Below are 27,591 nucleotides of genomic sequence, written 5' to 3' on the forward strand. Positions count from 1 at the left end.
GCACCAAATATCCTTAATTTTTAAATTTGATGTTGGACTAGATGGTTTAATATAGACTGATTTTTTGTACATGATTCATAATGAACCTCGATCGTAATTACATACAGTTAAGTAAATAATTGACAATTAATCAATAATACATCATCAATTTTCATATTACTAAGCTCGATTACAATATAAGCAAAATAAATCGAGCATTTTTTAACTTTATTTGTTGAGTCTGAGAACAACATAACTATAATTTATATGCGTCAATACAAAATATTTATATGTATATGCATAATAAGGGACTTCGTCTTCACATGGGGTACTAAGGGAAATATAAAGAATTAGGGCTTTTTTATTCTCCTCTGCAAGACTATTACGATCTCCGGTGGTGGCGTCGATCGGGCTAATTTGGGTTTGAATTTCCTGCTTAAATTCGATTAATTTATGTTATTGAGCACTAAATTTTCCAAAAAAAATGTCTTATTTTTATATTTTTTGACAGCGGCGTAAAGATGGAGAAAGAGAAGAGGGAGGAACTGAAGATCCAATTTCACCGGTTGTTGAATGAAACCCAGGGATTTGTTCAGAAAGTTCCGTCAACTCAGTTGTACGCTGCAATTGGAGCAATCTTACTCACATCTCTGTTTCTAGTAATCGGTAAGCCCGCCCCGGTCTCAATGCGCTAACGAAAACCTAACTTTTTTGTCGTGAAAATTTCGAGTTTTTAGGAAATTTTCGGGTACATTTCTGAAGATGCTTTGCATTTGGGTGGGGAGGGTGGTTGCTTGTTGCTTTGTCGGATTTTCTGTTTACGCTCTTTAGCCATTAATTGCAGTGTTCTTTCTCATTTGGGCTTTGCAGAGAGTACTCTGTTGTTTCAATATTAGCATACAGCTTGTTCTTTTTTTTCGTATTTTTCTTCCTTTTTTACTTCAAAAAAATAATATTAAGAAATATTCTTTCTGGAACTGCATCCTTACTTGAGGCATTTTTTACATCCTTATTATGCTAATGAAAATGATGATGCCATTTTTCAGCTTCAGTTGCTCCACCGCATGAGGTTTAATTTGATTTGCTTAACTATATATTTTTGATTTCTAGTTCGTCTGTTCAAGCGAAGATCATCTAACTCTATTGTACTAACTGGGCTTAGCGGAAGTGGCAAAACTATTCTGTTTTATCAGGTAACAGCATGAACTTTTGTTTCAGATCCCTACTCTCAAGTAATTTGAGTGAAGTCCTTTTGTGAAATTTATTGATTGTTTGATGTGTAATTTATTGCTTCCAACAGCTCCAAGATGGATCCTCTCATCAAGGTACTGTGACTTCAATGGAACCAAATGAAGGAACTTTTGTTCTACACTCTGAGGTTACTAAGGTAATGCTTTTTAATATATGCGGATACGAGGATTTTGAATATATGGTTAACTTTTGAATCTTAATATGAAATAAGGTAATGCTAATGTTATGTGAACCGACTGTTTGGATCATTTAGTTTGAAGATAGATTTTTCATCATATTTTTTCCTGAAACAAGTAAATGAGAAATTCAACCCGTCTGAACCTTATTTTTGCTATTTGGCAGAAAGGAAAAATAAAGCCTGTTCACATTGTTGATGTTCCTGGCCATTCACGGCTTCGACCCAAATTAGATGAGTTCTTGCCTCAGGCAGCTGGTGTTGTATTTGTGGTGGATGCTGTCGATTTCTTGCCAAATATCCGTGCTGCTTCAGAGTATGCAATAGCTTGATTTTCTGTGTACACTTGCATAAAAAAATTGAATCTTAGCATCTAAAGTTGTTATCTGTTTTGCTATAGGTACCTGTATGAGATTTTGACCAAGACAACTGTTGTCAAGAAAAAGACCCCATTACTACTACTGTGCAACAAAGTTGATAAGGTTACTGCCCACACAAAGGATTTCATCAGGAAACAGCTGGAGAAGGAAATGTAAGATTATTTGTACACCACAAGGTTTTCAATCACTAAAGTTTTACATGTCACGTTTAATGGTGTATTTCTTGTATACAAGTGAGCTTATACATTTTATCAATAATGTTGGAGGAGAGAGGTGATGTGTCATATAAAGATACAAAATGATTGATGAAGCCGAACTAGATATTTGACTGTTAAAAGATTTGAAAAGTCCTTCCTGATTGGCAACTTTTTAGGATAATTGCAACTTTACATATCAGCATCATCAGCTACTAGCTAAATTTCTCTTTACCCTGCATAGTGGATCATCAATTTACTCTTGGTTTCTTTTGTAATTCAGTGACAAGCTTCGTGCATCAAGAACTGCACTATCTTCAGCAGATATTACTAGTGAACATTCCCTTGGAGTAACCGGAGAAACCTTCACATTTTCTCAGTGCGTCAACAAAGTCACAGTTTCAGAAGCATCTGGTTTAACGGGTGATGTCACTCAGCTAGAGCAGTTTATCAGGGAACATGTAAAGCCGTAAAGGAATGCCCAAATGGACATCAGAAGGTCTGATTTGCATTGTGACAACCTGCCTGTGCCTGTAAAAGTAGAGGAATGAAGTTTATTTCCCCCCCCTCCCCCTGATGTATGTTAAAATTTGGTTCTCTCATCACGGGTTCGGAATACTTGGTCTATTGCTCACCATTAGAAACTAGTTAAATTGTTTTTACCATCTTCATTTCTGCGGCATTAGTGTTGCATATTCTCCTGAGAACTAAGTACATGTGTTCAAGCCATTATCTTCTGTAAAAGATGTTCTTCCAGTCCAGTCTGATGAGCTCTGATGAGGGAGTCGACTCAATTTATCCCAAGCTCGAAATTCTCTTTTAGAAATATACATATGGAGTTCGGATTTTTTTTAATCCAAAGAAGGTTTGGTTTTACGTGTTCTTATGTATGTAAACGTGGATGCGTATAGCTTGAAAAAGAGTCTGGAAAGCTGCATATTTGAGAGGCATTGTTTGGCTTGGTCATTGGACTTCTTGAGTTTAATGTAATTTACAAAACGGAATTTGTCAATTACTCTGAAGATGTGAATGGATTTATGTAATTTTAATTTGTTCTTTCATGATTTATATAAAAAGAGAATTTCTTCATTAACGAACTTGGTATGGGAAATGTATCATTTGAAGGGAGTTGGAGAGTGATTTGAAATTGAAGCAAAATGGAATTTAAATTGTTCATTTCAAATTTGAGTCCAAACTGTGGCAATAAATTTGAGAACTGAAATCAGATCCACTAAAATCTTTCGATCCAAGTATAACCTTGATGATGACATTCATATGCATATGGAGTTGATATTTATAATCTATTTTTTTGTATTTATACTTATGTGTGTTTATATATATATATATATATATATATATATATATATATATATATATATATATGTACGAAAAGGTATGATTGCCACTTGGTACTTTTTTTTTTAATATCTTGAGTTGATCGATAAGCAACCAGTAATTATTAGTACTCAAACCAATTCTTGTTTGGGTGATGGAGCAGAGCTATATCCATTTTCATGTGACAATTGATGCTTCCGGATTGAAAAATTTTACTTGAAGTTTTTGTCAAAGAACTTCCAATTTTAGGTTGCTGTTGTCTGAGCGAACGCTCTACAAAATTAGGTAAATGGTAAAGAAATTTTCCTCTCAAGCTCGTGCTTCTACCTGTGTCCCTGATTGTTTTGGTCCGAGTAACAAGGAGTTTGGTTCTATTTGAGCAAAATATTTTTTTGTTTTAGCTTGTAGAGGGTTTTTTTTTATATTATTATTATGATTACTCTTAAAACTCGTTTTAAATTTGAGATTTTGGAACAATTTATATGGATTTCTTAATCACACTTAATCAAAGCTCGATTCATTAAAAGATCTTGATTATTAGATGTACGATAAAAGTAAAATAGTCTAATACAATGAGGAATTTTTTTTAAAAAAAAATGGTTTCTAAAAATGCAGCTTCTTCACACTCGTCAAATACAATTCATCATATATAGCTAATGACATTTATATTATTAATTAAACTTGAGTTATACTTAATAACCGATTTGGTCCGTCATTATGAAATCAAACTAAATTTACATTTATAACTATTTTAACAAACTAAATTAATGCAAATATTAGCAAAAAAGATTGAGAAAAAATAATTAATTAACAATCTTAACGAAGGGGACAACTTTCTTCTTCCACTAATCTAGCCGGAAATTAAAACCAAGGTACAAGTTTCAAAATCGTTTATCCAAAAGCCAATCAATAGTAATATATAATATAGCAGTTAGTTTCGATCTCTCTTTTTAAATTTTTTTTTAAACCCACAATTTCATTATATTTTTCTTATCAATACAGGTATCTGCATGCATGCACGTGGGATCATTAATACGTCCTGCGGCAAATTATTGACTACTATTATAAGTAAATACATTAGATGGTAAAATCAGCTACACCAAGTAAAAAATAAAAAATCACAGAAATAGCAAGAAAACAAAATATAAGATGCCCTTTTTTCCCAGTTCAAGCTATGATATTTAAGGACTCTCCACACTTTCACTTTCAAGAAAGAAAACGAAAGTCTGACTTACAGGTGAGCAAGTTTAAATATCAAGAAAACTACACATCTCTAATAATAGGTACAAGTTATTTATAACACTCCTTGAATCTTGTGCATATTATATCTAAATCTATATATATATATATATATATATATACATATATATGTGTTTGTTATTTTGACTAGAGTTGAAAAAACAAGTCAAATGATCAAAGATACTGAAATCTTACATTCAATTAAACTAATCTGTCGAAATCATGCATTGCCATTTTTTTGAAAATAATAATTTATATATATGTATGTGTGTATGTATATATGCATATATATATATATCAACCTCGTTTCATTCATCTTTTTCCTCCACACAATATGTCCACCATAGATATTAATCTGCTTAATTCCCAAGATCAAATTTGCTCTGTGCAATGTGGAGTTTGCACCACAATTTTACTAGTAATTCATAAAAATATCTTTAATTTCATCTGCATAAATGTTTATTCGATATTGCTTTTGGGGCCATTTGTTTATTTAATTCTGATTTTGAAAAAAAAAAATTTGCAGGTTAGTGTTCCATGCAACAGCTTATCCTTGGTGGCGACAGTGAGATGTGGCCATTGCTTCACAATACTCTCTGTTAACATGCTGAAAGCCTGTTTTCTCCCTCTCCATCTTTTTTCTTCACTTAATAAACTTCAAGAAATGGTAAAATCCTTAAATCTTTTTTTTTTGGGGTAAAATTCTCATGCAACAATTAATATGTTTGGTAGCAATGAATGAAGGTAGATTAAGGTTGTTATCGGAGTCTCGATTGGTCTCATCAAATGAAAATTATTTTACATCTTCGGAGACGTACGAAGTTCATATTTTTATGATAATAATTTTAGATAAAAATTCAAAACTCTTTCGTTTCCACGCTTGAAATTCGTGAAATACATCGTATTTTGATCTACCCCTTTTAACTGTAACGAATTAGGAACAGCAAAAACAGGAGGTTTTGTCCGGAGAAGCGGATGCTGATACAAAACAACGCGGCCTGAATTCGCTCTTTCACTCAGAAGAAGAAGAAGAAGAAGAAGAAGAAGACTGACGACTATGAATCTCTTGAAATTAAACAAATTATCCACAAACGTAAGTACGTAAGGATACTTTTTATTTTCACTTTTTCGCAGTTCAATTATTTTTCTTGATTGGTACTGATCATGACACCTTGCTGGTAGACCCTTTGGACGTCAGAGAGTTGGCTCGGAATCCGTTAATGTGTTATGATATTTTGAGCTATTTTAAAAGTATTTCTTCAATTTTTACAGCTCCAGAGAAGAAGCAACGACCTCCATCTGCCTATAATCACTTCATCAAGTACAATCAAATCTTGATATCACACACACAGATATATATATTCAAAGTTGAAATGGGAAAAATTATTGAAGCATTTGCATGCATGAACCTGCAGGGAAGAAATCAAGAGGCTAAAGAACAAGTATCCCAACATGAGTCACAAGCAAGCTTTTAGCACTGCTGCTAAAAATGTAAGTCTATATTTTTCCCAGCAAGAAATATTTATTATTATTTCAGTATAAAAACTACTTTTAATTAATTGAGAAATTTAGAGTTATTTTTTTTATTTTACTTAAAAAATATTAATATATGTATGTGTAGTGGGCCCATTGTCCTCAAAGTGTAGTTAATGAAGAAGAAGTGGTGGATGGCTTTGGTGCAAAAGACCGAAAGATGAATGTTTACTAAATATGAGGTAATTACGACAGCTTCATGGTTAATTTGCAATAATTATAAAAAAATTATTTAATAAAACGTGTACTTTTTGTGTGTATACAAATGTGAAATTTTTTTATTTTTATTTTGTATCAATATAATTATTGAAATAATTATTTTAGTTGATTTTATTTGAACTATTTTGTAAAGGTCAGACCTAAATATAAGCTTATAGGAAAAAAAACTACTTCATAGCTTATATAACTTTTTTTATTACAAAAATTTGTATACAATAACTTTGAAAGTATTCCTTAATTCATCATCTAAATTGAAGTTTGGATATTTTTGTAAATTTATATTTAGGGTCCAAAATCAGTTTCCAAGATATTGTTTCTCTTATAATAAAGTGCCTGGCATACATATACTGCCTGCTTGTTATTTTCATAGTATTTATTCCACTTTGAATTGCAATCATATAATTAATGATTAAATTTAATATTTCAATAAAAATTTCAGGTTCATGCTTTTGGAAGTGGATTTCCCCAAAACAAAGTTAATTGACACAATTAAGTTATGGTGTAATTAATTATCTTATTTATCCTCTTCAAGAATTGATCGGCTATGGGAAATGACTTCTGATGATTTTGGTAGCAGAAGAACAGTCGAAACTTATTGCAGTTGTTGAATAATTAAATGTTGGTTCCCTCTATAATTATTATTTATATAAGATTTTTGTACTATCAAAAATTCAATTTTATATATGTAAGAAAGAATATCTATGATATATATATATATATATATATATATATATATATATATATATATAGACACGCACACACACTGTGTGTGTACAATATTACTAGTCCCAATAACACGAAATAAGAAATTTGTTGCGAAACATAGTAATTTTCTGAAGCTATATATCAAACTTCATAGATTTATATAATAAGAAAGGAATACTTTACATGGAGGGTAGAAATAATATAGGAGATATATTTAAACAAAAACTACTACAAATATATTGTCTTGATGGCAAAATAGCTAGCTAGTATATCATCGCATATATATATATGAGACAAACAAAACAAACCCTAGCCAGGGATCATTAATATAATTATTACCAGCTATATAAATACTTGAAATGGAGACTTCAGATTTCTCATGATCAATTCTTCTGCTAGTCTATCTGCACTGGTAATTTGATCTTCTTGCAAATCTTGGTGCCCTTTGAACATACCCATCTATAAATTAAAGAAAAGCTTGTAAAAACCCGAATTTGTTGACGAACATAAGGAGCGAGCTAGACAAAGCTATGATGCGATTTCTATTTTTTTTTTAAAAAAAAACTTGAATTTTCGATAGATCGAACCCACGAAGCGCCGTGAGTCCATTAGAAATTAAACATGAATTCTAAGTATGTGTTTTTTGATGATCATATGTACACTTTGGCACACAAATAATAGTTTGAACGTGAAGATCACTTACTGGTATAATATGGCCTTGGAGATATAGATCGATAATACGATTGAAAGAAGTCCTTGTTCTCTTTCAGCAGCTCCTTCCATACTGCAGCAATAGATATAAATTAATCGTTGACCACTTGCCGATTGATTAATTCGGATTCTGAGTAGATTTATCAAGATTTCATGCAAGTTCCACTTCTGCAAAATTGTGTCGTCTCCAATTTTAATTAACCAAACCATATATTTCATGGCTTTAACTAGAGGTATCAACTATTCTTCGATGTCAAGGTAATAGCCATAAATAGTCATCGACAAAAGGTAGAAAAATAGGTCAATGGGACATAAAATTCATTATTAACTACACTTATTATGAACCTAATTAAAAGTACTAATTATAATTAGCTGTAACATCAAAGAAATGTTAAATATCTCCACGTTTGATAATATTATGATATTTCTAGCTAGAGCATAACCACATAAGATTCATCGGAGAAATCATGAAGATACTTACCGGTGATCGTTACGAGAGGTCGGATTTTAGCATGCTCGGCCAAGGCTTTCACACACTGGTCTCTGTCCATATGAAGCAGCAAGCACCTCTCTATAAGATTCTGAACCTGAAAATTGATCGACAAAAACTTGATAATTAGAACAAATTAGAAAGCAAGGACTATATTTGAGGATCTAAGAGATCAAATGAGTGAATATTAATTACCATTCTAATGTAGGTATGAGGGTGGCAATGCAAGCATGGGAAATGGTTCATTTTGTTATCATACATGTCTTTGAAGAATATGGACAAGATCAATTACAAAGAAGAAAATGGGGAATATTGCAAACAAATGAAAGAGGAAGTTGAATTATGTGGGAAAGAACAAGATATTTGAGAAACCACCCCCCCTCCCCCCCTCCTTATATATGTGGAAAAATTCTGTATCATGCATGTTGATCATGGTCTTGTACAGATGGCGGGTGGGGTGGGGTGCGGTGGGGTACGGTGGGGGGAGATTGTTATCCACAATATCTGAGTGAAGGGCCAAAAAGGATAGAGTAATCCAAACTGGAGATTCACCTCATCTCATAAAAGATAAGAATACTACACATGCATGCATATGATTTGTACTTGAGAATTAAGGGAGGGGCGCAAATTAAATCAGGTTGCCGATTCCTACTGGTAAGTAGAGCTGCCGTACTGGTAGCTGGCTCAGTTTAAATTAAAATTTATTTATTATTTAATTTTTTTTATTTTTTTTAAAAGTTAATAATCTTAAACTATATATTTGAGAATATACACACACACACATACATATATATATATATATATATATATATATATATATATAATTTTGTTATATTGTCCATCAACTGTGCACATATATATGCTTACCAATGAATTGATATTCACCTATTGAATATATAATTTTGATATCATCTCATTGATAGACACAAAATTATGCAAAATAACAAAATTATATATATATATTTGTGTGTGTGTGTGTCGACTAAATTTTTGGATTTGTACGTGTTTATGGTCTTCTTTTTTTGGCGGACTAAGCATAGTGGCCCCAAATAAATAGATCTTAATTTGAAGAAACCCTAGTTATGAATTCTAGCATTTTCTCGGTCCCATTTTCTTCAGTGACATGAATGCATGCATTATGCTGCCACTGACCCCTTTGGGTATGTTTTCGTCAAGTCGTTGTTGCGTGAATAACTCAACTATTTTTTAGTTATATGCCAATATTGTTTTTAAATTTGTTATATGTATTATATGATATAGATATATACATACATATAGTATGCATGGCAAAAATTGGAATCTACTATGCTTAATGTATTCATTAGGGCATAACACCCACCACCTCATCGAAAATCGTGAAGTCTACATGCAACATACACATTACATTAACACATCTATTCTCCCACATTCATTTTAACATTCACACTCATTATTTGTGGGTCCCGCTGTCCACTCATTCATCTTACTTTTATTTTACATTAAATAAATTCAATTTCAATTTTTTAAGAAATTAAATTATTATTATTTTATATTAATAATAATTTGTTTTTATATACTCAATACGTAAAATAATTTAACTTTATGAGTGTCATTTACTTAAAATTAAAAATTTATTATAAACCTAAAATAAAACGGTAAAACATATAATAATAAATAACACTTGCATAAAAATAAAAGAAAATAAATTAAATTTAACAGAAGATGCAAAATACTAATTCAAGGATTGTTATTGTATTTTGACCAAATATGTTCAACTAAGTCGGCACGAAGTTGGTGATGCACATGAGTGTCACGTATTTCAGAATTTGTTTGGAGATATTCACGAAATCCTCGGTTTGAGCCCTGGACGGGTTGTGCGGGTTCTTCACCTTCATCGTTGTACCAATTTTAAAAGACACTTGATGGCCAAATATGTTCAACTGGGCAATTTTTCCATTCCCAGTGCATGCAATCAAGACTGCCCAACATTCCAGGGAACCTGTGCCTTTCATCATGCATTTGAAGAAGACGTTGAACATCATCAGCATTTGGCCTTCTCAAATATCGATCACTAAATAGTTCGACCACATATCCGCAGAACTTGAAAAGACACTTGATGGCAGTTGATTCACCCATGCGTAGGTACTCGTCAAGATGGTCGGCCGGGACTCCATATGCCAATTGACGAATTGCAGCTGTGCATTTTTGTAGTGGTGACAAGCCTTTTCTTCTCGCAGCATCGTCCCTTTGCTGAAAATACGGTGAACGCTCCTCAAGTGCATTCACTATTCGAAAGAATAACTCTCTTCGCATGCGAAATCGTCTTCGAAATATTTGATCTGGATACACCGGGTTTGTGGAGAAATAATCATTGAAGAGCCTCGCATGCTCTTCTTCGCTGCATCACGTTATTACTTTGGACATGATTCAACTATTTGTCGACTTTGTTGAAGCATCAATGACATCAGCTCTTTCCCCGGATCATAATCTTCGTCATCAACTTCAACTTGGACTTCGTTTTCACTTATCGAGCTAGAGGTTGAACTACTGGAATATTGAGACATTTTGGAGGAAACAAATTCAAGTGTATCTGTTTGCCAAATGGTATGTTTGTAGAATGAAGAATTGTATAGTACAAGGTGTCTATTTATATTAAAATTTGCAACGGCTATATTCCAACGGCTATATTCACCAACGGATGATACTTTAAACTAAAAGTAACAACGTGTAGCGACGGTTTTTTCAAAACCGTCGCTAAAAGTCCAAATTTTTTGACTGTCCATTAAATATAAAATATAATTAAAATAATTGAAAACAAGTGGGGCCCGCGTTACAGTAAATCGACGACAGTTTCGATAAAGCCGTCGTTAAATTTGCAATTTTAAAAAAAAAAACTGACACACGGGCGTTCATACCAACCCTCTCTCTCCTGTGAGTGGGCGTTATAACGCCCACTCACATTGGAGAGTGGTTGTTAAAGGGTGTTATAACACTCCCTTTAACAACCAATGTAGATGCTCTTATAAATGCATTCGTATTGTTTAAGTTATGAATATTGTTAAAATATACACTATAAAATCTTTCTTGTCTAGCTTATATAATTAACACTTTCGCAATCTTGATTTTGATGTTAACAAAACTTGTTTATTTGTTTCTAATGAGTTTATCTAAGCGCGTAAAAACTGAAACGGAGTTTTGAACTAATCAATTACCAAGCTTAAACTGAAGCTATCAAGACGTCACTACAACAAAAAAAACTTTCTGCGGCGGAGCATTGAGTGCGCACATTAAAAGCATGCCGCCAATGGATGTATTGATGGCACGTCCATCAATGTGCACTATTGATGTTATTATAGCTCATACAAACAATGGCGTGCAAAGAATGCATGCCGTAAATAATTATTTCAACGGCGAGCTATTTGTATGTTGTTAAAGGTTAATATTTACAGCGTGAGCCACACGCTGTTAATAGTCTTACAATACATTTGTTATTTATAATAGAACTCATTATTTACCGCGCAAAATGCACGCAATAAATAGTTATTTCTATACTAATTTAAGGCAAAATGCATGCCTTAAATTTCTATTTTAAGAAAAAAAATATTTAATTTAATAACTGAATTTTAAAATTGGAGGTAGCCGAAAGTAAATTTTTGTAAATTTTTTTAAAAAAACTATAAATAAATGGAGATGGGAAGGATGCAAGAGAATAATAAAATATAGTTTTATATAATTGTATCACGTTTCTTGCAAAAATATCGTTTGCACATCATAATAATCTTCATAAATATTTGTAAATATAAATACTAATTTATGTTTTATATTTATTTTAGTTATCAAAATTTGGGTCTAAATGGATTAAATGATAATTTTGATGACTAATAATTAATAAATTATATAATGACTCTGATTGTTCTTTTTTAAATAATTATCAAGCATATATAAATAGTAAATTAATAATTCACCATATAAAATGTGAAAATGATTGATTTATCAAAATAAATTGAGAACCGATTGATATAATTTTGTTTGAATATCCTAAACTTAGGGTAACTCTTCTTTGATTAGCAAATTTTGTTGTAATATTATTCTTAATGTATATAATTGATACGTTTACACATTATCATTACATATATATATAGGCAAACACTTGTATGAGATGGTTTCACGGGTCGTATTTTGTGAGACGGATCTTTATTTGGATAATCCATGAAAAAATATTATTTTTTATGCTAAAAGTATTACTTTTTATTGGGAATATGGGTAGGGTTGACCCGTCTCACAGATTGTGATCCATGAGACGGTCTCACATGAGATCTACTCATATATATAGACACACGTTTTACCAAAAACTATAGCTGGTGGCAATAATGCAACTCAAATCTTTTAAACTGCACAGCAGCTCAAGCACCACGGTTCGATTGCTCTACCAAGCATGGACAATTATTGCATCCAACAATCTTCTTCCCAATAATTGCACTCTTTGCAATAAATGGGAATCGAACCCGTGACCTTGACTCTAATACCAATTGTAGGACCGAGTGCTTACCGTTTTACCAAAAGCAATAGCCGGTGGTAATGGTGCAACTCAAATCTTTTAAACCGTACAGTAGCTCAAACACCACGGTTCGATCGATCTACCAAGACAATTATTGCATCCAACAATATATATATATATATATATATATATATATGTATATATATTTATTAATATAAGTGTATATGAAGATTCAGCGCCAAATCCCTCCCGCTTTTTGCTTTTCGCTCTTTTCCCAAATTCAGAACCCTTCTTTTTTCTCTACATCTACATAATCCTTATTTCTTATTTTCTTTTTTATAGTCAGAATTGTGGAGATTCTCACGGCGCTTCTCATCTCCTGTAAGTTTCAAATCTGTCCACTTTCTCTCAAATTCGTGGTATTTGAATTGATTTTCTAGGAAATTTGGGTCACGATTTGTTATGAATTCAAGTTATTTATCGATTGAGCATTCGAACACGGTTCGTGGTATTTGATTTCATTGATTTTGTAGGAGATTTGGGTCACTAGAAAGCATGGTGGAGGTAGTTAGTGAACCCCATTTCCCTAAATTAGCTGTGTAATGAAATTTGTCGAGCAAAAATATAATCTGTTGCGATTTGGTTCTTTATTGTGTGTGTGGTTATTCTTCTGAGTTCTGAAACAATGAATTAGCTGAATATACTACTCGTTCACTAACCTTTTGTGAATGGATTTTGAACATTTTCTTGGTAATTCATGAAGGATTTTACCTGTGTGGGGGTGTTTTTTCCCCCACCACTTTTCTGTCGTTTTGGCTTCTCTACAATCGTTTTTCTATTTGTAGTGTTGCCCTGTCCAATTATTTAGAAGTTGGGATGTCGTGAAATTTTCAGTTTGGGCCTCAAATTGCACCAATTTAGTTCTAAGAATGTATCTGAAGTAAGCATCCAGATTGCAAAATACATAGGATCGATCACTATGAAACCTGGTGATCAGCCCGTGTTATTTAGATTAAACTAAAAAATGAAAATTGAAATAAATCAAGCTTGTAAAACCATGGATATCCGATGTTTCACTAGTCATGGGTTCATTGCATGATTAATCCAGGCTTTTGGGGTGTTTGATGGGTTAAATTTTCATAAATGACGAGTATACACGACCTTCAATTTATACCTGGCATTAGATGCATTTTCATTTAAAAGCCTGATCAGGAGGAAACTCTACCTGTGTTGGTCCAATATTTCGATTGCTCAAGATGCATGCCCTAATGATCCACCACAAATTTAAAGTGTTTCCATGTTAATTACCTAGGCTAATTCTGCAATCAGATGTTGGAATGAGAAAGTTTTATTAAATTCATATGGAAGGGGAAATAAATTTAAATGAAAGAGGAATCAAAGAAACACATATTTTATGACTCAAACTTTCTTGAATTTTTTCTTGATATAAAACGAGAAGCAACATCCCTATTTATGCCAGGGTTTTTCTAAACTATTAAATAGAGTTTTCTGGATAACTAATAACTATTATCTAGAGTTTTTAAAACTCTTCCCACAAAATATATCCTGATATTTTTACAAGATTCATATTTTAGATAATGTGCTTAATAATATTATCCAAATTCATTTTTCTTCTTACTTAACGATAATGATCCAAAATCAAGTTTACTTTTTTTTTTTTTTTTTGGAAACAGACATATATTATAATAGATAAAAGTCAATCAATTACAGATTTCGTGGATGAGCCTTCCACGAGTAACCACAACCGATGCTAATCACAAAAATCAACAAAAAATATAACACCAATCTCTAATTAAATCCAAAATAGAATAATTCTGGAACTTTGGTACGACAGTCGTCCATGTCGCCACTCTAAATCTGATCTTCTCCCATACTTCGTCGCTGGTCTGTTCTTTGTCATTGAATAATCTGTCATTTCGCTCCAACCAAATTGTCCAAAAAACACAATGGACTATTATGCACCAAAAATCTTTTAACCCCTTTGCCGTGAGAAATTCATTATTTGAAATCAACATATCTCCTGCCTTTGCTGGAAATGTCCACTCAAATCCCAAATGGCGCATGATTTTTGTCCAAATATTAGTCGTGAAAGCACAGTGAAGCAAAATATGATCCTGGGTCTCCTCGTCGTTCTTGCACAAATAACACCGTTGTGGGTTTAAGACAAGCTCTGGCCTTCGTCTCTGCAAGTTATCGGTAGTTTGTATTTTTCCCAAAGCCACTATCCATGAGAATACCTTCACTTTTTGTGGGATAGGTACTTTCCATATGTTGTGATAAAATGGGAATACAGGATAAGAATCAAGCGGAAAGAATGAAGTGTAAAAAGAGTTGACAGAGAAGACACCAGACGAATCCCCTAACCAAACCCTGACATCCCCTGTGCCTACAGACAGCGATACCGACTCTAATACCCCTAGAAGATCAGTATATTCTCCCAACTCGATATCATTCAAATCCCTTCTAAACCTCACGTCCCAAGAAATGACTGAATCACCATGACTGCTGGAAACCGAGAAGAATTGAGCTATGGGTTTGTTAGATTTCGATGCTAATAAATAAATGTGTGGAAAAGAATCTTGGAACGAGGAGAAACCCACCCACCTATCCTCCCAAAACCTAACTATATTCCCCCCCTTAAGGACCGTTGCAATCATGGTTTGACAAGTCGAATGGGATCGAGAAATAAACTTCCAAGGACTTTTGAAAGTCGCGTTCCTTGCTACCCTTACGTCCCAGCCATTCTCGTGAAATCCGTAAATACTACCCACAACCTTTTTCCAAAGAGAATTCCTTTCTGTAGCGCATCTCCACCACCATTTCCCTAATAGAGCCCTATTTCTCAGACGAATGTTCCCTAATCCTAGTCCTCCCCTGTCTCTCGGTTTACACACCTGGTTCCAATTGACAACATGATTATGCGTTTCCCCATCAGCTCCATCCCATAGAAAGTTCCTCATCAATGCTTCCAACTGTTTTTCAACTTTATTGGGTACCTTGAAAATGGACATATAATAAGTTGGCATTGCATTGAGAACGGATTTTATCAAAACCAAACGAGCACCTCTAGATAGAAAAGCCTTCTTCCAAGCACCCAATTTAGTTGACATCTTGGATATCACCGGTGTCCGAAACTCCAATTTCTTCGGATCTCCACCCAACGGTAGCCCGAGGTATTTGATTGGCCATTGATCTTTCTTACAGCCAATTGCAGCCGCTAAGGCATCAACTTCATCATCCAAACGATTTAGCCCTAACAGAGAGCTTTTTTCGAAATTAATTTTGAGGCCAGATTTCGTGCAGAAGAATTTGAGCAGCTCGACCACCACCAACAAATCTGTAGCAGACTGAATTAAGAACAGGGTATCGTCTGCAAATTGAATGTGTGTAACTTCCATTTTATCTCTCCCAACCACAAGTCCTCTCACCTCATTTGCTGCCCTTGCCATATCAATCAATCTCCCCATTCCATCAATCACTAGATTAAACAAGACCTTTTGAGTTGCAATAACTAATGAAAGAGCATGACAAACGTGCAATTTCAATTTATACCAGACATTGTTCTAGTTATATTTTTCTTATTTTTTTAATGGAAAGTGTGCCTATTGTATGTTTATATAGCAGGCAATTGAGGTTATTGCAAATTATTCTCTCGAACTCACTCGCAACATAAAATATTATCAAAGTTAGCTAGACTTTAATAACTCAAAGAAAACAATAATATAATCAAGAATGAAGCAAAAGTCGAGTATTTAATTAATTCAAACAACGGGTTAGGGAAGGATCCTTTAAATCCCAACAAAAAGAAAGTTATCTACTAGAATTCATGTTGAAATAAATAATACAACAATTAAATGAATGTTCTTAAACTAAAAACACTAGTGTAGTCGAAAAGCGGAAGACACGCTGCTCGACAGATTCCGAATACTTCCAGTTGCCTCGACTACGGTTCCTTTCTCCTTGCGTACAATTGCCCTTCTTCTGATAAAAACTCCTTCTCCCATATAAGAACCTCATATGAAGTCGGTGATATTGTATGCCACCCTTGATTTTTTTTAAATGTTAATATGACCCATTTATGCAATTGATTCCACAGTTAATTCTGGTTTTGTATGTCAACCGAGCTTATTAAAACCTGTTTGATGTACAGGCAGCAAATTGACCTCTACCCAGCCGTAACTATCTTTAGCACCTTCAGTTAGTTGTCAGATTGAAGAGGTAAATATCTTGTATGAGTGAGATTGTATTAGTTTGTTAATATTACAATATTCGTTTATTTTGAAGTCATGTATTTCTATGTTAGAGTTCGGGTTATTTACGAAATGGATTAGGAATGGATTCATCTGCCTTCAAGGCTTGTACCTGAGTATGAAGAAGGGGTTCAAAAATTTACCGTACAAGCTAGGAACTATGCCAAAAAACGTGAAATAATCTCATGTCCCTGCAAACATTGAAAAAATAAGAAGTTATGAAATTTGATCAAGTGTACGATCACTTAATTATTAATGGGTTTGATCCTTCCTACACGATTTGGGTCTTCCATGGTGAAATTTATACTCCACAATTTCAAGGTCAAAGTAGTTCAGGAGGATTTCAGGAAAGGGAAGATGAAAATAGAGAGGCATATAACTTATATAAAGATGTCTTTGTCTCGGATGAAGGGGTTGGACACACTATGTCTGAGGCAAGATGTTATGAGTTTGCTGATTTATTAGTAGATGCAGAAACTCCTCTCTTCCTTGGTTGTACAACTTACACAAAGTTGTCAGCAGTTGTTACATTATACAATTACAAATATACAAATGGTCATATTGACAATAGTTTCAATGAGCTCTTTAAGATCTTAGATGACCTGCTTCCAAGAAAAAATACTCTTCTAGAAAATGTTTACTCAATGAGAAAGTTTTTAAAACCATTTGATTTAGGATATGAAAAGATTCATGCATGCCCAAACGATTGTTGTCTATTTAGAAAGAAGCTTAAAGATTTGGACTCCTGTCCAAAGTGTGGTTCTTCAAGATGGAAGATGGACAAAGTCACCACAAAAGTATGTAAAGGAGTTCCTGAAAATGTGCTACAATATTTTCCCGTGATACCAAGAATGAAAAGGATGTTTAAATCAGAAGAAAAGGCTGAAGACTTGATTTGGCATTCCAACCATAAAAGTCAAAATAATGTGATGCGTCATCCAGTTGATTCAGTAGCTTGAGATACAATAAATCATAAGAGGCCAACTTTTGCATCAGATCCTAGAAATCTTCGGCTTGGTCTTGCCACAGATAGATTCAACCTTTTTGGTGATCTTAGTTCTAAATATAGTTGTTGGCCAGTTATTTTGGTCAATTACAACCTTCCTCCGTTGATGTGCATGGCGAAGAAAAATCTTAAGTTGACATTACTGATTCCAGGCCCGAAGCGACCAGGAAATGATATAGATGTATACTTGGAACCCCTAGTGGAGGATTTGAAAGAGTTATGGGACATATGTGTGGATAAAGTTTTGGTGGAGAAGGTAGACTTGATACGACCAAATGATGAAATGCTTTATCTCAACGATGCAATAGGAAGCACAGTCGCATGGCTATCTAAACTTATAGTCATGTGTGATTGATATAGATTCTAGTGGTTTGAAAGTTTTACATTTTTGTTGAATAAAAATCATGTTACTAAGTAAACTCTTGCTTTGTTTTAAAATTTTTCTTCTCTTATTAGATAATGAATAATTAACATTAACTATTTTGCTATAAGTGTGGTGTTGATTGTTGAATGTGTTATGATAATTGTTTGAGTTTAGATTTTTCGTTTACTTTTACTTCATGATATTAATTCTTTATTAACAAAAAAATATGCACGTCGTGAATAAACCTTAATGGAATGTATAGCACTCATCGTGAATAATCTTAATACAAACACCTGAACAGTGCGCATGTCGCGAAAAATCTTAATACAAACACCTCATCAGCAGCAAACAATGTTTGCCGTAAATAACACTTACTGTAGCACGCACTTTCATGCTGTGAATTATCTGAATATAAACACTTTATTAACAGCACACTTTTCACTCTGTGAACAATACTAAATACGGCGTGCAAGGCACGCCGTGCTAAATATGAATTGCAGCACATAGCACACATCGAGAACAATACTAACGGCAGCTTACAGTGAACGCCGCAAATACTATCAATTTTAGCGTATATTGCACGCCACAAAAAGTATTAACTGCAGCACACGGTGCACGCTGTGGGTATCTGCTGACTTTCAACATCTTGTGTTTGTACATGTTGCAATGTATGCTGCGGATAGCATATATGCATTCCGCGAAAACCCATATTTGTTGTAGTGATTATACTAAGGATTATTCATGTATAATAATCATTAATTTTCATTCACAATACTTGTTGGTATTCATTAAATAAAAAATGAATATTTAATTTGATTACATACGTGTTATTGAGTGATTTGTGTTGGTGACATACGTGAAGCCAAAATATTTTAACTAAATTGATACTTGAATACCTAATTCAAGTTAATAGATATTTTATTTGGTCTTTTAAATACTCTTATTCCATTATTTGAGGATTTGAAAAAAATATTGAGTGGCTTTTGTTGGTAGCATCGTGAAATCAAAAACAAATATCTAAATTGGTAATTAAAGTACCTAAATTGAGTTAGCGTGTACTCAATTTGGCCTCAAAAGTGCCTAATTCGTTCCAATAGATACTTGACTTGGCATCGTAAATACACTTTCATTATTTGGCAGTGTTCGAAATGTGGCCTACGTGGAGGTCAACCGCACCGATAAGGTGTCAGGCAGCCAGCCTGGACGCGCCCAGGCTGGCCTGATTTTTTTTTAAAAAAATTGGGCTTTTAAAATTTGAAGATCCGTTAACAAGCCCATTTAAAAAAAATAAAAGTTGGGCTCACTAGATTTGCTTGCTGGTTTTCTTTCCTTCTCGTTGTTTTCCAATCTCTCGTTCCAGAGACTTTCTTGGCCGCGATCTTTCTTCTCATATTTGCGATCTTTCCGGTCTGAATTTCACGTCATTCCTACAACGTTCAGGTCCATCTCTATTTTTAAGCTTTTAGGTTGAAGTTCAAGCGTTTTTCCTTCTCACGTCATTTCTTTGTCCGCTTTTTGTAGGGAAGGGTGCCATTTTTTAGGCTGAAGTTCTCAGCGTACAGGTCCATCTCTATTTTTTATTTTTTTACTCATGATACAGGTCCATCTCTATGATGGTTGTTCTTTGTATGAATCTAAAAAAACCGAGAAAGTAATTAGTATAATAAGGAATATGAACACACACTTTAAAAAATCAAATGAATGACGTGGCGTCATCTAACTCGCCCGCCAGCGTGAGCGAACAATATTCAATTGTCTATATTCGCCAAAACAATGTCATACGGTTAATTTTTAAAAGGCAGCGCCGTTTGTCTACAAAACATCTAGGGGTGTTTTGGACAATATAAAAATGAGGTAAGGAATAATATAAATGACCAGTGGCTACCGATTTTCATTCTCTTAGAGATAAGTTATCGTTCTGTTCGCGCTGTTCTGAGGGAGCTCCATTTAACTTTCTCCACGTTCTCTCTCCAGCACCTCGCCAAATCTGTACTTCGGGTGAGGTAAAAATCTGAATTGCGTACGATTTTTTTTATTTTGGTGGATTCGCAGTTTGATGTGGTTTTTTGTTTGTAATTTGTTGATTTAATTTTTGGATTTGTGGTGTATGGCATGCGGTGTGCGAGGTTATTTTTTGTGTGAATTTTGGTGTTTTTTGTTCTGATGCAGAGGGATTGGGGGAAAAATGAAGCATTGTTTCGTGCGAATCGGCTTAATGTTCTTGTGGATTTTGTGCATGTGCGGCCGACTGTCTTAGATTTTGGTTTTTGTTACGATCTTATCTGAGATCTGAAGTTTTTTCCTTGAGGATCTCGATTAATTGTTTTGAGAAGTTAAAATCTTTTTGTTTACGGATGAAAATTATGGATACACCAGTGTTTGGCTCGTAATTTCTGGTGAAAGTTTTGATTTTTGTGAGCTTTAGCACAGGAAGTTTCTTGCGTTTTATGATCTGTTTTCTTAGTTTTATCTGTATCAGAATATGATTATGTACCTGATGTAGGCCTTTAATTTATGTAGCCTGGAATCAAAATTATTGTGCTCCATACGCATTTCTAGTTTGGAATAATTTCATCAATACTTAATGATTTATGATGATGATATATGATTGATTCAATCGATGTAAGACTAAGTAGTTTTGATGATTGAAAGTTTACGTGAATTTGAATGCGTTGCCAATCGTTAAGAAGGTTGTGTCGGTCGTCGCGTGTGGATTTCCTTTAGTTATGGACAAAGGTGTCAGGCATACATATGTTTCATAGTGTCTAGATGTTTAATTGTGAAAAGGGGACAAGAATACAAAAAGAGCCACGTTGCTTTAAATAATTTATTCTCTCTGTAGACATCTCAACGCCATGAATGAATATTCTCTGTAGTGATTTTACTCTATTCGTGCCATGATGGTTGTTAGGGATCAAAGGAAAGAAAGAAAAATAGGGCTGACATTCACTAAGCTTTTAGTCGGCTTTTTGCCAAGAAAGAGATGCGAATTCTGATGGTTGGTCTTGATACGGGTTTTGCACCCGATGTCATCCAATTGCCCCAAGGACAAAAGATACTTCGTCAGTCTTTTCACATTTCATACCTCCTGTATGGTGCGAATGGTGTCATCAAACATTTTAATTTTGATTGTAACGACCCCAGCGATTTCATCCCATGAATACCGATCCTCCTGAGACTGGATCATAATGATCAAATCATTCTCTCCAAGACATTATGTGCCACGTCGCTCCTGAATCGATAATCCATAATCCATTTGTCACAAAATTTGTGTATGCCTTCTGCAACTGTTGTTCTTTCGCTGAATAATATTTAACCACCACCTGAAGTATTGGCCACATTTCCTTGAGAACTCTTGCCGATACTCGTACACTCTTTCTTCAAGTACCCTTTACCGCCACATTTAAAGCAGTAAATATTTTTTTTCTTATTTCTTGACTTTGATCTACCTCGTCTTTGGCTCCCACTGGAGTCGCGGTCCATAAATCTTCCTCTTATCATCGGTAAAGCTTCTGTCTGCTTCGATGTTACCAACCTATCTTCCTTATTCTTGCACCGACTTTCTTCTCCGAGAACCGCGGTTCAGACATCGTCGAATTTTAGAAAGCCCAAGAATATTTTTGGTAATGTTGATGATAAATCGATCATATGAATCTGGTAGACTTTGAAATAGAAGCTTAGCACGTTCATTTTCCCTTATTTTATGCCCAATGGAAGTGAGTTGGACAAATAGAGTATTTAGTGTGTTCATATGATCGGTCATCGATGAGTATTCCGCCATCTGAAGAGTATAAAGCCTTCTCTTTAAGAAAATCATGTTGTGTAGCGATTTGACCTCGTACATTTTTGTCAGAGTATCTCAGATAACTTTTGTTGTTTTTATCTTAGAGATACTTGACAATACTTCGTCTACTATAGCCAAGTGTAAATTGACAACAATATGATCATTCATCTAATTCCACTTTCCATCGTCCAATTTTCACCGGTCTATCTCCAATAGCCGCTACGCAATTCTCCTTTCTTAAAACTGCTTGTATCTTTATTTTCCACAGCATAAAATTGCTTCCGTTGAACTTTGTTATCTCGTACCTGCCCGTCATTATGCTTGCAACAATTTAGTAGACTGAACAAAATAATTCCGCCTTAATAAAAAAATCTCAAAAAATCTTTTTTAATGTGTAAGATCAGTCTAGGCTGCAACCACAGAGCATACTTAGAATTTTAAAAAATTTTAAACCTAGGCTCTGATACCACTTGTTGGTCTCATATGCGGAAACTTGAGATAATAAATATGAAAACAAAGAATAAATTTGACACCGAAATTTACGTGAAAAACCCCTAAAAATTATTAGGATAAAACCACTGGTAAGATGAAAAGAATTTCACTATAATATTTTATGGTGTACAATCCACTCACCGTGTTTCCAAAGAGAACGTGCACTCTGTTAATACAGGAGAACAAACACTTTACTAATATTATAGAACTAAACACTCAAATGCTATGGGATGAGAGAAAACTCGAAGAAGGGATGATTCCAGAATGAAAGGTGGAGCTCTATTTATAGAGCCTCTTGTCTGTGTCTGTCTGAATTATTAGTCAAATGTGTCAACCCACGTTTTATAAACGTTTTTGCCAGCAACCCTAATAAATATAGTCTGCCACATATTGCCGACAATATTAAGGTCCAAACGCTTGATAAGCGTTACAAGCTTCATGGATATCCTCCAAGCCATCCAAAATATAAGCAACATATTTTTGAATCATGATCATTGTAGACAACTCATTGCTTTCCTGAGTTCACAGCTTCAACTTGGTCATGGAACCGCAATGGCTTCACAATTGCTTGAACCTTCTGCCTCTTGCTTCCATGGTACATATTATCTGTCTTTTGGTTTCAATCCTCTGGATTCCAGTTGGGTGTTAGACACCGGAGCTACTCATCATATTTTTTGTTCGATGAGTGTTTTTTCCTTTGTACAAGCCTTTTCATCCAAATTTGTCTTGCTAAACAATTCTGTGGTCTGTGCTACACACATTGGTTTAGTTAAATTGTCTAATGATCCGTGTTTGGACGATGTGTTGTTTGTCCCTCTATATAGTTTTAATCCTTTTTCAATTTTTCTGATTCATTTTATATTCAAAAAATGACAACGAACAAGATGATTGGGATGGGTGGAAGGACTGATAATCTATATGTTCTCAACCATTAAAGCTTGTCTTCGACAATATGTATTGTTTCTTTTTCAAAGCCTGAATTATGGCATTATAGATTTGGCCACCCTTCTTTTCCTAGGTTATCTATGCTAGGGAAAGTCTTTGGCGTTGATTCTTTGAGTCATGATGCCAATATGCATTTTTCGATTTGTACCCTATCAAAGCAAAAGAAATTACCTTTTGTCTCAAGAAATACAATATGTGCTAGTGCCTTTCAGTTACTTCATATTGATGTTTGAGAGCCTTTTAGTTCTTTGAGTGTTGAGGGATACAAGTACTTTCTAACCATTGTTGGATGATCATACTTGATTTAGTTGGATTTATTTGCTGAAATCTAAAGTGTTTTCCCTAATTTTTGCAAAATGATTCACACTCAATTTGGGGCGAAAGTTAAATCTGTTAGATCTGACAATGCTTAAAAGCTCAACTTTTCTGAATTTTTTAAATATGATGGAATCTTTTCTTACCGCTCATGTGTTGAAAGGCCACAACAAAACATAAGTTGTTGAAAGGAAACATCAACACATCTTGGACATAGCTCGAGCATTGATGTTCCAGTCCAATCTTCCTCTGTCATAGTGGAGTGATTGTATTCTCAACTTTGTTTACCTTATAAATCGAATGCCTTCTCCTGTTCTTTCAAACCAAACTCCTTTTGAGTTGCTCTATCGTAAGAAGTCTTCCTATGATCATTTGAAAGTGTTTGGTTGCTGACACTGCTCATCCATTGTCTTTTGTTCTTGGAAGTGCTCATTTTTCCAAACCTTATCGTGTCTATGTTTATAGTGTCTCAACGATTCTTGAACCCCAGTCATTATCTCAAGCTGTTGTTCAGCTAAAGTTGTATGACTAAAAACCAATTAAAACAAAGTTACATGATTATGACATAACTTTGAGAAATTTAAAAAAAAAACATTACAAAAAACTAAATTGCTTGTTTTCCAAATTTATAAAAGATCAGTGATTTAGTCTGGCTATAATTTGAGCTTTAAAACCATTAAGCCCAACTTCAAACCCGACTTGAAAGCCCAAGAAACAAGCTCCACTCTCCAATAACAACCAAACTGCACCTTTGTTTCGAGGGAAATAGAGAGTTTGGGTTTTTTTATTATCCCCTGCAAGAATATTACGATCTCCGGTGGTGGCGTCGATCAAGCGGAGTTGGGTTTGAATTTCCCGTTTAACTTCGATTAATTTATGTTAATTGGCACTAATTTTTCCAAAAAAAGTGTCTCAGTTTGACATTTTTTGACAGGGGCATAAAGATGGACAAAGAGAAGATGGAGGAACTGAAGCTCCAATTTCAGCGGTTGTTGAATGAAACCCAGGGATTTGTTCAGAAAGTTCCGCCAACTCAGTTGTACGCTGCAATTGGAGCAATCTTAATCACATCTCTGTTTCTAGTAATCGGTAAGGCCACCCCGGTCTCAATGCGCTAACGGAAAACTAATTTTGTTGCAACGTTGTGAAAATATGGAGTTTTTAGGAAATTTTTCGGGTACATTGCTGAAGATGCTTTGCATATGGGGAGGGTGGTTGGTTGTTGCTTTGTTGTATTTTCCGTTTACGCTCTTTAGCCGTTAATTGCAGGGTTCTTTCTCATTTGGGCTTTGCAGAGAGTACTCTGTTGTTTCAATATTAGCATACAGTTGTTCTTTTTTCGTATTTTTCTTCCTTTTTTACTTCAAAAAAATCATATTTAGAAATATTCTCTCTGGAACTGCATCCCTTTACTTGAGGCATTTTTTACATCCTTATTATGCTAACGAAAATGATGATGCCATTTTCAGCTTCAGTTGCTCCACCGCATGAGGTTTAATGTGATTTGCTTAACTATATATTGTTGATTTCTAGTTCGTCTGTTCAAGCGAAGATCATCGAACTCTATTGTACTAACTGGGCTTAGCGGAAGTGGCAAAACTATTCTGTTTTATCAGGTAACAGCATGAACTTTTGTTTCGGATCGCTACTCTCAAATAATTTTAGTGAAGTCCTTTTGCGCAATTTATTGATTATTTGATGTGTAATTTATTGCTTCCAATAGCTCCAAGACGGATCCTCTCATCAGGGTACTGTGACTTCAATGGAACCAAATGAAGGAACTTTTGTTCTACACTCTGAGGTTACTAAGGTAATGCTTTTTGATATATGCGGATACGAGGATTTTGAATATATTGTTAATTTTTGAATCTTAATATGAAATAAGGTAATGCTAATGTTCTGTGAACAGACTGTTTGGATCATTTAGTTTGAAGATGGATTTTTCATCATATTTTTTCCTGAAACAAGTAACTGATAAATTTAATCTGTCTGAACCTTATTTTGGTTAATTGGCAGAAAGGAAAAATAAAGCCTGTTCACATCGTTGATGTTCCTGGCCATTCACGGCTTCGACCCAAATTAGACGAGTTCTTGCCTCAGGCAGCTGGTGTTGTATTTGTGGTGGATGCTGTCGATTTCTTGCCAAATATCCGTGCTGCTTCAGAGTATGCAATAGCTTGATTTTCTGTGTACACTTGCATACACAACATCGTGGGTCAACCACTTAAATATTGAATCTTAGCATCTAAAGTTGTTATCTGTTTTGCTACAGGTACCTGTATGAGATTTTGACCAAGACAACTGTTGTCAAGAAAAAGACCCCATTACTACTACTGTGCAACAAGGTTGATAAGGTTACCGCCCACACAAAGGATTTCATCAGGAAACAGCTGGAGAAGGAAATGTAAGATTATTTGTACACCACAAGGTTTTCAATCACTAAAATTTTACATGTCACGTTTAATGGTGTATTTCTTGTATACTAGTGAGCTTATACATTTTATCAATAATATTTGAGGAGAGAGGTGATGCGTCATATAGAGATACAAAATGATTGATGAAGCCGAACTAGGTACTTGGCTGTTAAAAGATTGGAAAAGTCCTTCCGGATTGGCAACTTTTTAGGATAATTACAACTTTACAAATCAGCATCATCAGTTACTACCTAATTTTCTCTATACCCTGCATAGTGGATCATCAATTTACTCTTGGTTTCTTTTTTAATTCAGTGACAAGCTTCGTGCATCAAGAACTGCACTATCTTCAGCAGATATTACTAGTGAACATTCCCTTGGAGTAACCGGAGAAACCTTCACATTTTCTCAGTGTGTCAACAAAGTCACAGTTTCAGAAGCATCTGGTTTAACGGGTGATGTCACTCAGCTAGAGCAGTTTATCAGGGAACATGTAAAGCCATAAAGGAATGCCCAAATGGACATCAGAAGGTCTGATTTGCATTGTGACAACCTGCCTGTGCCTGTAAAAATAGGGGAATGAAGTTTATTTCCCCCTGATGAATGTTAAAATTTGGTTCTCTCATCACGGGTTCGGAATACTTGGTCCATTGCTCCCATTAGAAACTAGTTAAATTGTTTTTACCATCTTCATTTTCTGCGGCATTAGTTTTTTATATTCTCCTGAGAACTAAGTACATGTGTTCAAGCCATTATCTTCAGTAAAAAATGTTCTTTCAGTCCAGTCTGATGAGCTCTGATGAGGGAGTCAACTCAATTTATCCCAAGCTCGAAATTCTCTTTTAGAAATATACATGTGGAGTTCGAATTTTTTTTAAATCAGAAGAAGGTTTGATTTTACGTGTTCTTATGTACGTAAACATTGATGCGTATAGCTTGAAAAATAGTCTGGGAAAGCTGCATCTTTGAGAGGCATTGTTTGGCTTGGTCATTGGACTTCTTGAGTTTAATGTAATTTACAAAACGGAATTTGTCATTTACTCTGAAGATGTGAATGGATTTATGTACTTCCAATTTTAGATTGATGTTGTATGTCCCTGCTTGTTTTGGTCCGAGTAAGGAGTTTGGTTCTGTTTGAGGGAAAAAAAAAAAGGTTTTTGCTTGTTTTTTTTATTTATTATCATGATCACTTTTAAAAGTCGTTTTAAATTTGAGATTTTGATAAGCGACCGACGTGTTTGAGCAAAATGTGGAATTCGGATCTTGTGGATGATAGAATATTAATAGATAGAAAGTTGGATTTCAAATTTAT

The 27,591-nt window shown here is 34.3% G+C and overlaps 4 protein-coding genes across 8 annotated transcripts; 3 read left to right on the forward strand and 1 right to left on the reverse strand.

The window, feature by feature from the left end:
* The first annotated feature begins 286 nt into the window (after nucleotides 1–286).
* On the forward strand, nucleotides 287–2,650 carry LOC140837129 (uncharacterized). The gene is made up of 7 exons (XM_073203163.1): nucleotides 287–400; nucleotides 491–645; nucleotides 1,090–1,172; nucleotides 1,280–1,366; nucleotides 1,573–1,721; nucleotides 1,806–1,937; nucleotides 2,263–2,650. The coding sequence occupies exons 2-7, from the start codon at nucleotides 501–503 to the stop codon at nucleotides 2,450–2,452; spliced, it is 786 nt and encodes a 261-aa protein (XP_073059264.1). The 5' UTR covers nucleotides 287–400; nucleotides 491–500; the 3' UTR covers nucleotides 2,453–2,650.
* LOC140837130 (uncharacterized) lies at nucleotides 301–27,179 on the forward strand. Of its 5 annotated transcripts, XM_073203166.1 has the most exons (8): nucleotides 12,918–13,069; nucleotides 16,860–16,927; nucleotides 24,800–24,954; nucleotides 25,399–25,481; nucleotides 25,589–25,675; nucleotides 25,882–26,030; nucleotides 26,138–26,269; nucleotides 26,595–27,179. In XM_073203166.1, the coding sequence occupies exons 3-8, from the start codon at nucleotides 24,810–24,812 to the stop codon at nucleotides 26,782–26,784; spliced, it is 786 nt and encodes a 261-aa protein (XP_073059267.1). In that variant the 5' UTR covers nucleotides 12,918–13,069; nucleotides 16,860–16,927; nucleotides 24,800–24,809; the 3' UTR covers nucleotides 26,785–27,179. The 5 variants fall into 5 exon arrangements, with proteins under 5 accessions (XP_073059268.1, XP_073059266.1, XP_073059267.1 ...); XM_073203167.1 differs by lacking the exons at nucleotides 12,918–13,069; nucleotides 16,860–16,927 and adding an exon at nucleotides 301–400; XM_073203165.1 differs by lacking the exon at nucleotides 16,860–16,927 and having other exon boundaries at nucleotides 12,916–13,069.
* Nucleotides 4,289–6,326, forward strand: LOC140836104 (axial regulator YABBY 4). The gene is given in 7 exon segments (XM_073201513.1): nucleotides 4,289–4,971; nucleotides 5,080–5,220; nucleotides 5,492–5,602; nucleotides 5,604–5,646; nucleotides 5,826–5,874; nucleotides 5,969–6,044; nucleotides 6,175–6,326. Coding segments are annotated over 7 exon segments (591 nt in total). The 5' UTR covers nucleotides 4,289–4,887; the 3' UTR covers nucleotides 6,262–6,326.
* LOC140836105 (uncharacterized) lies at nucleotides 7,132–8,611 on the reverse strand. The gene is made up of 4 exons (XM_073201514.1): nucleotides 8,407–8,611; nucleotides 8,203–8,308; nucleotides 7,714–7,794; nucleotides 7,132–7,469 (listed from the first exon to the last, which is right to left on the reverse strand). Exons 1-4 carry the CDS (start codon nucleotides 8,470–8,472, stop codon nucleotides 7,411–7,413), a joined length of 312 nt encoding a protein of 103 aa, XP_073057615.1. The 5' UTR covers nucleotides 8,473–8,611; the 3' UTR covers nucleotides 7,132–7,410.
* Nucleotides 27,180–27,591: the final 412 nt, after the last annotated feature.

Source organism: Primulina eburnea, chromosome 7, assembly GCF_022965805.1.
Source record: "Primulina eburnea isolate SZY01 chromosome 7, ASM2296580v1, whole genome shotgun sequence".
Classification (NCBI taxonomy): Eukaryota; Viridiplantae; Streptophyta; class Magnoliopsida; order Lamiales; family Gesneriaceae; genus Primulina; species Primulina eburnea.